Source organism: Rhododendron vialii, chromosome 6a (genome assembly GCF_030253575.1).
Source record: "Rhododendron vialii isolate Sample 1 chromosome 6a, ASM3025357v1".
Lineage (NCBI taxonomy): Eukaryota > Viridiplantae > Streptophyta > Magnoliopsida > Ericales > Ericaceae > Rhododendron > Rhododendron vialii.
The window spans coordinates 30,342,340-30,356,721 of NC_080562.1; the positions used below are offsets into that span (position 1 = coordinate 30,342,340).

A 14,382-nucleotide genomic window follows, 5' to 3' on the forward strand; every position below is an offset into this window, starting at 1 on the left:
TAGACGTGACTGGGTTTGAGCGGTGAGATCTAATGGATTTTATCGGGGTTGGGTAAAGGAACAGGAGCATCAAATTAGGGAGAGAGAGAGAGGGGTTTATTGTCTTCAGAGAGAGAGAGGAGGAGGAATGGCGAGATGGAGTTGACGATACAAAATAAAAAGGGCAAAAAAATCATGAGAATAACATATCCGAGCCATCCAGCTTCAGGAAAATATTTCAGGGTTGGGATCAAACCAAACCTAAAAACTAGGACTGGCCTCTAATTATCTATTAATTAAATATATTTGGGCCTACTATATATATATAGGCGGGTACTAAGAATTTTGGAGACCCCAGTTTTAACTTTTTTTTTAAAAGCCCAAAGCTTAGACTTCTTTGTCCCATAAGCCGGCTCTGCTGTGTACGAAGATAGAGAAATGTCATTAATTGGTTGCGCAGAAATTCAGAATCTGGTGTCCAACTGTATATATATTCCTTTCTCATGTAGTTTTAGATGCACCCAAACATATAGGCCAAACAAGAGAGATACAGTGCGGACATGCAATGGAGTACTACAGTGATGAGAAAGAAGCGCTACCAGATATGCCGGTGAGTCCAAGCGGACAGTATTTCAACAGCTCGGTGTTCTCACTCTCCGTCCTAGCTGTTATGGAATTCGAAGTTCCGCTTGATGACTTACCAATCATGACATTGGTTCAGGATGTCTTCCTCCCCATCAACCCACGCTTTTCCTCCATCATGGTATGTACTATATAGTACTCTACTATAAGTTCCTTCAAGTTTGTAAAGGGCTTTGCCATGCCCATGTTTGTTTAACTGACTCCCGGCCGTGCACGAATTGCGACACTAGTACGGGCACAATTATGTAAAGCTCGCGTACATCGAACTAATTTGGAATATCTTTATCATAACATTCTTCTTTTTGTTTTTAACAGTAATTTTGCCCTATTTACCCATCTCATACTTGTGACAATCGAAAGAAAAACAGTACAGAAAGTTGGTCACTTTAATTAGTTTATTCACTTCATCATTTTCTTTCTCTTACACATTCTCATCTTGTTAGGAACATGGGTGAAAAGTTAATTCTCACATCAAATAAATAGAAAATAGTTAAACCTTAATATACAATTAAAAATGGGACCACTTACAAGGCTTAGTTTTTTTAGTGAATAAGGGTCATTCAACATGAACTCTAGAGATATTCCCTAACGAATTGAGCCTGAGCACACAAGAGAGAACCTCGGGTGGATCAAACTCACAATACATCTTTCTATAAATTCTTTGCTACAAACAATGCGTTAATTAATTAGGTTAGGAATCTTAGGATTCACCTTCATGCAGTGAATTGATTATTCAATTACCTTGGATCAAACATAAAACATTAATTCATGCACCATATGTTGAAAAGTAACATCTTTATACTTGAGATACTAGTACTTCACAGTAAAACTCATGCAAATGCAGGTTGGAGACGAGAACGGAGTCAAAAAATGGAAGAGGGTGGAAGTGAGGCTAGAAGACCACATCAAGTTCCCTTCTTTCCCTGCTGGAATGTCGCTGGAATTCTACGACAACTACCTCAATGACTACTTGTCAAAAATATCCTTGGATCGATTCCCACAAAACAAACCGTTGTGGGAACTTCACATGATCAAATACCCTACTCGTAATGCAGCCGGAAACTTAATTTTCAAGCTGCACCACGCCCTCGGCGACGGTTTCTCTCTCATGGGAGCATTTCTTTCTTGCTTACAGAGAGCTGACAATCCTTCTATGCCCGTAACATTTCCTTCTCATGAACCTAGCTCAAACAGGGATGGAAAACAAAATGGGATATTTCGGTGTGTGGGTCGGGTCTTCTCTGGGGTGGCCAATACTGTGTCGGATATTGGATCAGCCCTTGTTAAGAGTAGCTTCGTTACAGATGGGCAAACACCGATCCGGTCCGGTGAAGATGGGGTGGAGTTCCGGCCTTGCGCAATAACTACCTTAGCATTTTCTCTTGATCACATTAAACAAATCAAGGCCAAGCTTGGGGTTGTGAGTATCATTCTTCCTCGCTCTCTAGCATGTAGAAATTTTATATCCAACTCTCAGAGCCATTTCCACAGCATTCACTCATAACATGACATTTTCAATCAACATGCATGATACATACTCGATCACAACGTGGCATTCGAAGACGTACGGGCTGACGGCCTAGGACAGAAGCCCAATGGTTGTGTATCATGCATGTATGTTGTTTGAAAATATATCTAACACGCCTTTTTCAACCATGGTGAAACGTTGTTAAATCTCTATTTACAGACGGTAAATGATGTAGTCACGGGAATAATTTTCTTGGGAACTCGGCTATACATGCAAGCATCATCATCATCATCAAGCCATGATGATCTTCAGCAGCAACAGGGCAACGCAGATGCCACTGCACTGGTGGTGCTCAACACCAGAGGCCTGGGTGGGTACAAGACGATTGGAGAGATGGTGAAACCGGATTCTAAGATGCCGTGGGGGAACCACTTCGCCTTCTTGCATGTCTCTATTCCTAAGTTAAGTTGTAATAATGGTGTGTCGTCTGCTGATGAGTCTAATTCAAGCCCAATCAGTTTCGTGAAGAATGTACATACGATCATCAAGAGGAAAAGAAACTCTGCTGTTGTTTATCTCACCGGTAGGATGCTAGAGATTATGAGGAAATTTAGAGGCCATGAGGTATGGGTGTATTTTTTTCTTTCTTACAAGAAAAAATCTTTTTGAAAACACACTTTACAAGATTACGTGGCAGTGGCATTTCTTAAACAAACGATAGAACGGTGAAGAGAAGTACTTAGGATTCCGCTTCTCTCTCCGGTCTCCGGTTGACTGCAGAGAAGAGTGTATAGTCTAATCTAGACCGTTCATATTGACAATTAATTGTTCAAATCTATTAAATCTTTTACCGGTAATAATATACTTTTACCGGTAAATGATGTAAAACAAATTTGGACTATTAAAAATGCTAACCGATCCATGGTTGCGATCATTTAGACTGCACTTCTGCAGCAGACAAGCCATAGCCTTTAGATATGCAACTTTTCTTCTACATGTTTCGTGGAGGGGCTGATTAAAACGCATCAAAGTGATGGAAGCGAATAGGAGTTGTCATAGCTCAAAGTCTATCTTTCATTGTTCAATTAATATCCATTCAAATTTTCAACGAAAATTTTGTTGAACATATTGTGCAATTTTTTGAAATATTTAAAAAAAATGATGGTTTATGGAGATTGGATCCTCTGAAAATTGAAAAACATAAAGGGAAGCTCAATTCTCCTTCATAATCGAAGAATGATAAAGTGTCATGAAACTTACGTTACAGGCAGTAGCTCGGTACATTTACACTACATTGAAAAGCTCAAGCATGACAATGTCGAATTTGATTGGGCCAATCGAGCAAATGGCTTTGGCTAATCGCCCCATCAAGGGATGCTACTTTACAGTAGTCGGTGGTCCAGAGGTACACCAACTAGTTTTGCTTATTTCTTCATAAATATGTAAGCGTACGTGTGTCTATATGAAGTATAGTTAATTTTTTTTCTATTCGAACCTATTCTTACTTTAAATGGATTTAGAAGTTAACTTAAACATGGTTCTGTGTGGCGATTAATTTGTTGCAGAATGTTGGAATAACGATGATGAGCTATGCTGGCAAGATGAGGGTCACCATCCGGATAGAGAAAGGCTTCATAGATTTACAGACATTCACTTCATGCATTGAAAATGCCTTCGACGTGCTTTTCAAAGACGCGGTCCAGAATACCCCACCATCAAATTCATAAAAGTTGATGCAATAAAACTCTGGTTAATTTCCAAAAGGCAAATTGAGCTGGAGTAAAAATATACTATAGCGTTAAAGCTCATATTGTGCGAAAAATTAATCTTATAACTGTATTATATATGGACTGCGGTGTTTTTCTCTTTTTTGGGGATAAATTACCCTAACCCATGTATTACATATTTACATGTTATTACATAAATAAGCTCGCTAAACAAATCAGGGAAACTCGATCATAATTAACCATTTCTACGGTCCATATATATTTTCTCTTTCACAGATTTTCTGTAGCTTCGGTCAAATTTTATCTTTTTCGGTCTGGCTCGATGAGAGAAATATAAATAGTTAAAAAAAAACAAGGTCCAATCGTAAAAGAAGTTAAACTTAAATACAGAAGAGAAGGAAGGTTGTAAATGAGATTCGCTTGGTCGTCAGGGTCAGTAGACTCAGTACTGGTTCCCACTGCTCTGAGCTTAATTTCTTGCATGTGTACTTTTTGGAGCTTCTTCACACCATTTTGTAGCAACTGTCCGTACTTGAGAATCAACTTGGGCACTGCGACTCCTCCTGCGCCTATTTTGTGTGCGTCTGTTCGACCGCTTTAGTGATCCTTCTCCAGTACGTACTCTAGCTATTCCCTATATAACGCGCCTATTTCGTGTGCGTCTGTTCGGCTGCTTTACTACGTCTCCAGTACGCTAGCTATTCCCTATAACGTCGGACCCGTGTTTGACAATAGGTGATCATTTTCGGTCACCAAACTCCCCTCCGGCCAGCCTGTACAGTTGACCAACTTTTCTCCCCTGGAATTAACCTTGGGCCGTCTCCCTAGCTTGGAGACGTTTAGAACTGATCCATCACACGCGGAGGGTCTGTAACCCTTCAAATATCCCAGGATCCTGAGAGAGAGATCACATTCTTCTTCAATCCCGGAACATGTATGCAAGGACGGGACCAGGATTTTACCTTAGCAGTGGCGAAATGTATACTAAAAAAATAAAAAGATGCATTACAATATTAAAAGTTATCGACTCCAGAAAAAATTAAAATAACGTAATAAAAACTATAGTAAATGATGTTTTTCATTTGCACATGGAGTATGAAAAAACACTAATTTTAATTTTGAGTATCGATAATGCCACTTCAACAACAACAACAACAACAACAACAATAGAACCCATGTAGTCCCCAATCATTAGGGTACAAGTGGGGGAGGATTGGAGACAGACCTAACTTTTGGTAGTATATACAAAATGGCTAATCTCAGAATACCACTTAAAAAGTAACCCCCCCCCCCCCCATATGTATTTTGGTGCGAAACCATGCCCCAAAATAAAGCCAAATGGCATCAGAGAAGGCAGGTCTAGAGACCTAATTCAATTTATGTGCACATTACCAAGCTCCTTTATTGATAATCCAGAGCATCAATAAACACAAAGATAATGCCACTCCTCAAATCTATAATATCACTCCACAGATTCCTATATGGATTTTTCAAATTGATAACCGCACTCCCTTTTGGGAGGGGCATTACAAATTTGAGAAGTGACATTATAATTAAGTTTCCTTAATTTTTTAGGTTAAGTTATTTTAGGGTTAGAATTAATGGGGAGTTTTTTTTCCTTAATTACACATCATTATTTATATTATTTCATTTTAGCCCATTGAATTTAGTTTTAGAATACTCTTTTGGGTCTTCTTTCTTGAAAAAAAAAATAGAAGATTTGTGACTAATATATAAGAAAAAATAAGAAAAAAAATCTAGCAGTGGTGAGACTATATAAGTTGGGGATAAATTTTTTTTTCCACATATAATAATTGTGTTTTCTAAAATTCTTGTCGTGGCGGCCGCCGCCACTAAACCCCCTCTGATCACATCCTTGCATGTATGACATCTGTGAGCCTCACTCTCCTTCCGTCCAACACACGGCCGGAACTGTCCACTAAGGACGGTTACGTGAACTCTTCAAAATGCTTGACGACTTCCTAAGCCTAAATTATTGGGTTGCCCTAAGCGTAGGGCGGAAACCGATGCAGCACAATATCCGGTAAGACCGGAGTCGAATCCACTAAGGACGGTGATGTGTGTTGAACAAAAACTTGGGTTGTTATTATTTAAACGGGCTCTTAGGTAGCCACCCCTTGTTGATTTGGTTGAGATTGATAAAAACTAACAAATTGATTGTATTCTTTCAAATAAATAAAAGGAAGGCACAGTCGTGGGGTTCATAGCACTCGCAACCAAGCCGGACTAATTTACTCCATTCGGTATTTTTAAAAATATTTGACTTTAGAGAGAAAAAGATACCCCGAAAGATGCGAATCCTTATGGTCACCGTTCACTTATGCCCAGCGAAGAATAGGTTTTGGACCCTGTTCACATGGGCTCCGACGATATCCGGGTTCGTCTAACGAATGTTCTTTAATAACCTAAAGTTGCCTTTTCATTTTATTTCAAAATAGGAGCAAGACATATCCGACCTGGCCACGGTGTGCTAGTCACCCCGCGACCTTACCTATACGACTACTCACTATGCATTGAACAAAAATCACAAGAAATCCTAATTTGAAACATGCTTCTATTACTTGATAAGGAAAATAAATAAGAGATCCAAACCAACAAAAACAAACGAACAACTTTTAATAAGAATAGAAATTAAAATTAATTATCGGAATGCAAGTAATTGAACAAAAAATTAAAACTTGAAAGGAAAAGAGAATACTGAACAATATTGACCGCAACCCCTCTTCTTTGTGACCACGGCGGCCCCGATCACCGTTCTTGGCAGCCTCGTTTTCAAATGCTGTAGCCGTCCGTGTGGTAAGAAGTTTTTTTTTTCCAGCAAAAACTCTTGCTCTCTTTTATAGCCCAGCCGTGTAAACCTCATGGGCCCATTACACCTCATGGGCCCACCTAGTAAAGAAGCATCCAAGCCAATTCAATTTCTTCTTTTACGTTTTAGTCCAAGCCCAATTAAATTAGTTGTAAATCCATCACTGAAGTCATGTGTTGGCAACATGTGCTCGTGCCCATTAGACTTGTCTTTGCTTATTGCCTCATCAAATCTTGTACTCTTCAATTCCCGACTACTTTTGCACCAATTAAATTTCAACGGCTGAAGTATCAAACACCGTTTAATATTTTCATTTTACATATTCTTTTATCAAATCCTCCATATACCTGCAACACAAAAATTAAGCATTAAATTCCGATTAACAATATAAATAGACTTAACAAAGATAAATTAGGGGGCGCTAACGTGAACATTTACGCGCCTATCACTGTCCATTTGCCAACTATCTCATATATGTTGTATTGTTGGCCATTCCGTACGTCAATCCTCCCGTCGTATTCCACGGAAATAGCGAATTAAACTCTTCCTATCCACACATACATGGATTGAACATTCTGATCAGTCTAAAACTCATTCTGATCCCCCGATCGATACTCGTGCCGACTATCATAACCATAAAAGTCTGGTCCTCATCCTCGAAGTCTGAAACATTGGCAGCTTCAGAAGTCTGAATTAACACTGGGTAAGTGTTGCTTTTAAATTGCAAACAAATCGCCTAATTAGTTGCTGCAAAAAGTTAATGTTTGGTACCGGTGGCTGAAGCAGGTGAAGCTGATGACATTGCTTTGCGTAGTGACCATTTTTCTTGCAAATATAGCAACGATCTGACTTACGCTAGCCTCGGAATTCCGTTCAAATTGGGTGAGGAAAAGGGTAGCTAGGTTTCTTGTGGGACTATAATCAAGGCACTTCCCCGTGTGACACCCGTGATTCCTTATAAGTTATAGCCCCCGTCCCCACATTGGTTTTTCGCATTCTATCGTTGCAAATTCTAGCTATTTGATTGGTCCAAATTTCAATGTCCAAAAAATCTTAAAAATTCAACATCATGTCTGAGAAATTAATTGTACTACTTAATTATTTCGTTTTGCGAACAATAGGCTTACGGTGTTAGATTTTATTCTAGAAAGTGTCCATTTTGACTAGGCGTCTCCAACTACACCATTATTACCTATAGGAAATGTAATCGGAAAAATACGTTTTTTGTGTAGCCTAAATTACTATTCAAAGTTAATTTTGGACCACGTGACTAAAATTTTAAAAGTCAATGCTAAACTTTCCTTTTAGACCACGGCGATTGCTATAGTAGGGGAGAGTGGAGTTGTATATATTGTAAAGTTTTACTTACATGCCAGTGCTACAAGACATTGTGAAGATGGTGTTCCATATTTGTTTGGAACGTATCTACTTGTTCTTGAGAAAAAGTCGAAGCAGAATATGCCTCTTTTGCGATTTGGATTAAAAAGTTGAATAGTATTTTTTTTTGTTTTTATTCAAACCAAATTCTCATTTGTTAGTTTTGTATCAAATTTTTGTGACTTATTGATTCGTCTAGATTAGAGGAATCGGAAAAGTAAAAATTTTTGATCGAAACTCATATTTTTCTTTAAAAAAGTTGTCTTATTGACTTATTTTTCTTTTTATTCAAAAAATTAAGAGTTTCAATCAAAAATTTTTACATCTCCGATTCCTCTCGTCGATACGAATCAATAAGTCATAAAAGTTTGACATAAAATAAACAAATGCAAAAAAAAAAAATTGAATAAGAACAAAAAAAATAAGGCGTCACTCAACTTTTTAATCCAAACCCACCCAAATTTTCTAGCTTTAATCAGCTAGTGAATACCTGTACATGAGTTTAGAATTCGGAATATTTATTTTGTGGGCAAAGATTTAATTTTTAATTTCCACTAATCACATTTGCAAGCTTTTATGGGCTTTAATAATGTAAGTCTCGCGACTTCGGTAATATCGTGCGTATTTGATGCAAGTGTTTGCATTAATTTGAGCCCATGCAATTGCTTCTAATCTAGGACTAGCGATTGCGCGCATGCGTAAGCTGTGGTAACCAGCGGTAAAGATTTTTCACCGGAACCGATAGTGTCGATCGTGAGAAACGGAAGAAAGAATGTTTGTGTTCATGTGCTGCAGTGCTGGTACAACGCGTTTTGTTGCCTTGTCTTTTTACGCCAAAGTTTTTGGAGCGGTAATTTCATGCACATTCAGTTTTTTTAGTTTTTGAAAGAGTACTCAAGAAGATGATTGACTTAATATTGTCCAATCCAGGCAGTATTAGAATGTTTGTGTTGATGTGCTGGTATATATATGAATGTTATTGACTTTTAGATGTACCTACCGTACATGTTTATTTGGAACGGAGAGTATATAGAAGTCTGTACAAACTACCCATAAAGAAGGGTTTAGAGTTAGTTTTGGGCTCTTTGATTGGGCCAGGCTCATGTGGTTATTAAGACTGTATTGTTTGGGGTCTGGCTCTAATTAGAATGTGTTTTTGGGCTTAGTCCCAATAATATTTATTTTTTCATCCAACTCTTGGTTAGATTTTCCTCCCTTCTCCCAACTTGATGCACCCCGGTCAAGTTTTTTCTGACTAAAATATTATTTTTGCCGATAAAAAAACAAAAAATAAAAACTACCCATAAAGACAAAAACATTACAGTACATATGGAATCCCATATGAAGATATATACTCCCTCCGTCCCTTTTTTGTGTCCAGTATTTCATTTTAGGATGTCCCTTAATAAGTGTTCATTTTGTAAAGTTAGGGAGGTAAAAGTTGGTGTATTGTCTATTTTGTCCCTAAAAGTAGATTTTATTTTGAAAAGTTAGTGAGTAAAAGTGTAATGATAATGGGTAAGTAGGAAAAGTGGAGGAAAAAGTTGATGTGAAAGGTGTAATGATGATGTCTTTTTAATAAGTTGGAGTTACGAAACAGGACACTTAAAAAGGGACGGAGGGAGTACTTCTATTTTTATCGGCAAACGGAACTTTTTATTAAAACTCGAAAATGGTACATCAAGGAGAAAAGCACCATAGCGACAAGTGCTAGGATACCAGAAAGAAAACATAAGAAAGCATCCAACCAACAGTTGGATATAACACCTCAATACTAGATTACAATCTCAATTTTCGAATACCATCTAAGAAAACCTTAAAATCCTTCACTGTTGTAGACTTTGATGTCGAATTTAGCCTTCATTCATATCGCCACCCTTGTTTTGATTAGCTCTCCCACCTCCCTAGCCTATGTTGTTGCATTATTGAAGACATAATTATTCCTCACCAGCCAAATGAACCACAATGTTGCATAAAAACAAATTTCCCATATGTGTTTCTCCAATTTATGAAACTTATTATCATCAAACCACCAACATGCTAGATCTAGTAACAAAAATGGGCAAACCCACTTAACTTTCCACCATTCCATAGTCATTGTCCACACATCCCACGAAAAACGGCAGTGTAGAAACATGTGTCGATGAATTTCTAGATGCAAGGAGCAAAAGGCCGGGGCATAATACTAACTGAATCTCAGTTATTATGTTTTTGCTTAAGAGTACAAACCTGGTCGCCGTTCGCTCCTTGACCATCCATGCAAAAATTTCTACCTTAGAGGGGCTCAAGTTCTTCCACAATGAGCCCAGTAGTGTCACGCCCTCGATTTTTAACATGAATAAATAGTCCATTTCATTCATTGTCATTCAATGCATTATAAACTCACAAACATGTCTCTTTTGTACACTATTAAATACCTTAGTTCCATGTTATCTCTCAAAGTTTATCACGAAGCCCCATGTCACGTACCGAACCCAAAATGACTCTACGACACACCTTCCGCTAAGTTCTAAGTGAGAATCTTATAGATCGGGTGCCAAAGGAATCTAGGAAGATCAAAGCGACAAGGCACGAGGATACGGGTTACCCTATTCTCATCCGGTCTGCAAGGAAAACCCTCATCGACCAACTATGCACCCTACGATATACTTTATGGCCTACGATACTCAATAACGACTCCATAGTACATTTCTCAATTCACCAATCATCACGTCATGTAATAACGCTTAACAAGTCTATATCGATCATTAAGACATACCACAACATCTACTTCAATCAACCAAGAGCGTAAACTAATGTACGTGTATCCTAGCCATTTAATTCTACACTTTTCTAATCTACGACAAGAGCCCAAGGAGACCGATTGGTCAACGAATCTTTCAAGGTACGAATTATCAAGTTTGGAAGTCATTTGAAGCTATTCAAAAGGTGTTTGAAGTGTTCGGGGTTCAAACGGGTATGAGAAAAAAACAAATGAACCAAATCTGTCCGGAACAAAAGATGGGTATTGATACCCTTGATCGAGGTATCAATACATGGCCGGAGTTTGGTCCAGAGGAGAGTGGGGTATCGATACCCCTTTTGAGGGTATCAATACCACAGAGTTTTTCTGCAGATTTTCAGCTTTTCAACAACGAAACTCCAACAACAAACAACGAACCAAGCATGATCGAGGCACAAAATCAAACCATAAACACATAAAGAGAGTAAGAAATCCCTACCTCAAGTGCTTTGAATGAGACCCAAGCGATTGATCGAAGTCCAAGCGAGCCCTAGACCTCCAAAGCTTCAAAATCAACTAAGAACTTCCCTCCAAGTTTGACCCACGAAATTTCGAGCTCGAGAACGCGATTGGAGGGCCGAAGGGTGATTGAACTTTGAGGTTCTTGAGGTCTTGGAGGAGTTTTGAGTGAGAGGAGAGGAGAGAGAGGTATGGCCGGCTAGAGAGAGAGATAGGAGACGTGAGGGAGAGAGAAAGAAGGAGATGAAATAATCTCCTACATACACACCCCTATTTATACTCTCATATCCTTTAATCACACACCCACTCCCTCAAGTTACAATTCTATCATTTAAGACCCAAATTAAATAAACCCACAAATTACCCACAAATTTCTCATTTATGCATTACTTTAGCATTTATAAAACTTTTAAACCATTTTCGTAAAGTACGGATCTCTACATTCTACCATCCTTAAAGAAATGTCATCCTCGAAATTTGCTAAACCAAGTTCAACCGAGTCTCGAATCGCAATACATAATCCAATGCCACATTTCCACAATCTAATGGTATGCTCCCACCACTTGACAGTCATTCTCATACGCTTAGGATGCTCTCCGATTTCTCCTCAAAGACTACACCCATCTCTAATCGTTCTCCTGAAATCTCAACTTTCACAGACACTCGAATTCTATCACTCACTCCAAGATTCAACAACTTGTACCCTCTCGTTGTCCAAACTCTGAATTTCCATGTTCTCCTTTCTCATTCAATACCAACTATAGAAAGCCCTGAATAATCCCTATGGTACTTAATAAAGCCATGAACCTAAAATCCAATGATTAGACTTCCTAATGATCATCACTCCCTGCTCAGTTAAGAACACCAACTCACCATAGTTACATTCCTTACGTCTCAAAGCTATTGACCTCCGTTTCAACTCCAAAAGCAACACATCTTACAATCGATCCAACTTTATTGATAATACTATGGATAGACACCAACACCAACACACATAAGACAAACCGCTAGTCACGGTCTCTATCTCATACCTCTATTTACCCACATAACTCTTTCTTTTGAACTCCGCTCAAACTTCAAATGTCCCTTCGAAATTCTAACATTCAAAAACAATCAAGGTTCTAATACTTTTTCCACATTTCTCATCTTACTCAATATCACTACCAACTCCGGTCATAGAAACCTAAATTCCCTCCTACAGTATTGCATCCCTTCTATGTAATTCAACATGACACAATATTGGAACCAATCATGTAAACTCTCAAATCCACCATTTTCTTTAACTTAATTCCCCATGTAATACTGTCACTACTCAAGAAAAGACATACACCTGATTCCAACTACACAAAAAAAAGAAGTAATTCCTCATAGCAAATACCCACATACGCTTCATTGTTTACTCTATATTGTATACTAAAAGCAAACTTCACACATTGATACTACATAACAAGTCAAACATGTAGGTTTAAGCTAAATAGCAACAAATTTCATATACAAAATATCCTAACAAACCAACCATACACTCTAATAGCTCACACAACACCAAACATATTCACGCGTTAACAAACTCACTCAAAATCCAAGGGACTCACAAGGTATCCAACGAACTCCCCGAGTGTCCAACGGACTCACCAAGTATCCACGGATTCATAAAATATCTAACACTTCCCAATTCATGGCTTTAGGAAGCCCAACAACTATCTCGTTCCTTTCAATCTCATAATGCTTCACATGACGTCTATTCATTTTATCAAATCTAGAGCATTCTCATTCATTAGTCAAGTCAAATCACATATTTCTCATGTTCACAGTCTTAAACATCATAAATACACGTATTATCAATTCTAATTATTTCGTTACTTCCATAACTTTACAACCTAACAACATGTCTTTACTTCTCATTATATTCTAGCTAGGACTCCAACTACTTGTCACTTAAGAATCAATCTCACTCGCACCAACAACCTCTAATAGTTTCACTCACCACAAGCTTCACAGCTCACAATCTCTCTCAACTAAGTAATCATATCAACCTCAATATTCCCCCAAGGTATTCGCCATATCTACACTCAACCTTGAGACCAACAACTTCCATTACTACCACCATCTCTGCTATCGCTATTATTATCATTATTATTTCTTAATATTTCTTAATCAAACTTATCATCTCACTGGCACACCTAAACATGTCCTATACTGTCATTAGTCTAGCCTACATACCCAGTTACACTCCACACATGATCTCTACACTCCAATCCTTCAATTTACAACATATCATTTCTCCACATGCCTATCACTTCAAGGTTCCCACCATTCCCACTCAGGATACCATTTACACTTCGCCTCATTACTAACCTCAACAGTTCTCATTCGTAAATCCTTACATACTTCAAACTTGTTCCTCATCACATAACTCACATCAATCATTCGGCCCAAGTCACATCGATATAGTTCACCTCAAGTCTTGTCTTCCCTCTCACCAAGCAACGCCACCACTATTTTCTACCAACCTATCATATTGACACCACCGCAACGTTACCCCATCAATGACAACAACACCATGACACTTCTTCTTTTCTACAAAAATTTCTATACACAACGATCTATCTCCGGCCTAGAGATTTAACCCCTGTACACAACCCTAGTGTCCAATTGACTTTTCGAGACTTCCATCCAGAAGGGGAGGTGATCAAGCGCCTCTTCCAACTAGATCTCATCGGTAGTTGCCTGGGTGTCCATAAGACACGTACCGTATCTAGACACCCTACTTATAACTTTCATCTTCCTAAGTCAACCTCAGATACTTACAACTCTCTGCGAAGGCTCAACTTGTTTTACCTATACTTAAAATCACTACCTCAATGACTACCACAACAATAACATCATCACTTTAAACACATTCAAGGCACTCACTAGTTTAACCTTCTAGCTATGATACACCTCATTCACTTTCTGAACAATTTATGATTCCGATCACATCTCACATCACATAAAAATTACTTAAAGCATTTAACATCTAATACAAAATCTACGCAATTCGAATAATACATATCAAACACCAAGCTCGCAAATATTTCTAATAGTCTAACACTTCTATCACATACTATCGGATATCTCA

The 14,382-nt window shown here is 38.2% G+C and overlaps 1 protein-coding gene and 1 non-coding gene across 3 annotated transcripts; one reads left to right on the forward strand and one right to left on the reverse strand.

Annotated features, from left to right (window-relative positions):
* Window positions 1–326: 326 nt before the first annotated feature.
* On the forward strand, window positions 327–4,031 carry LOC131328850 (wax ester synthase/diacylglycerol acyltransferase 4-like). Of its 2 annotated transcripts, XM_058361809.1 has the most exons (5): window positions 327–742; window positions 1,466–2,041; window positions 2,309–2,713; window positions 3,357–3,494; window positions 3,655–4,031. In XM_058361809.1, the coding sequence occupies exons 1-5, from the start codon at window positions 545–547 to the stop codon at window positions 3,814–3,816; spliced, it is 1,479 nt and encodes a 492-aa protein (XP_058217792.1). In that variant the 5' UTR covers window positions 327–544; the 3' UTR covers window positions 3,817–4,031. The 2 variants fall into 2 exon arrangements, with proteins under 2 accessions (XP_058217792.1, XP_058217793.1); XM_058361810.1 differs by lacking the exon at window positions 3,357–3,494 and having other exon boundaries at window positions 487–742.
* A 1,086-nt stretch (window positions 4,032–5,117) lies between these two features.
* LOC131331648 (small nucleolar RNA snoR100) lies at window positions 5,118–5,223 on the reverse strand. The gene has a single exon (XR_009201455.1). It is a non-coding gene; the product is annotated as a small nucleolar RNA snoR100 (small nucleolar RNA).
* Between the last annotated feature and the right edge of the window lie 9,159 nt (window positions 5,224–14,382).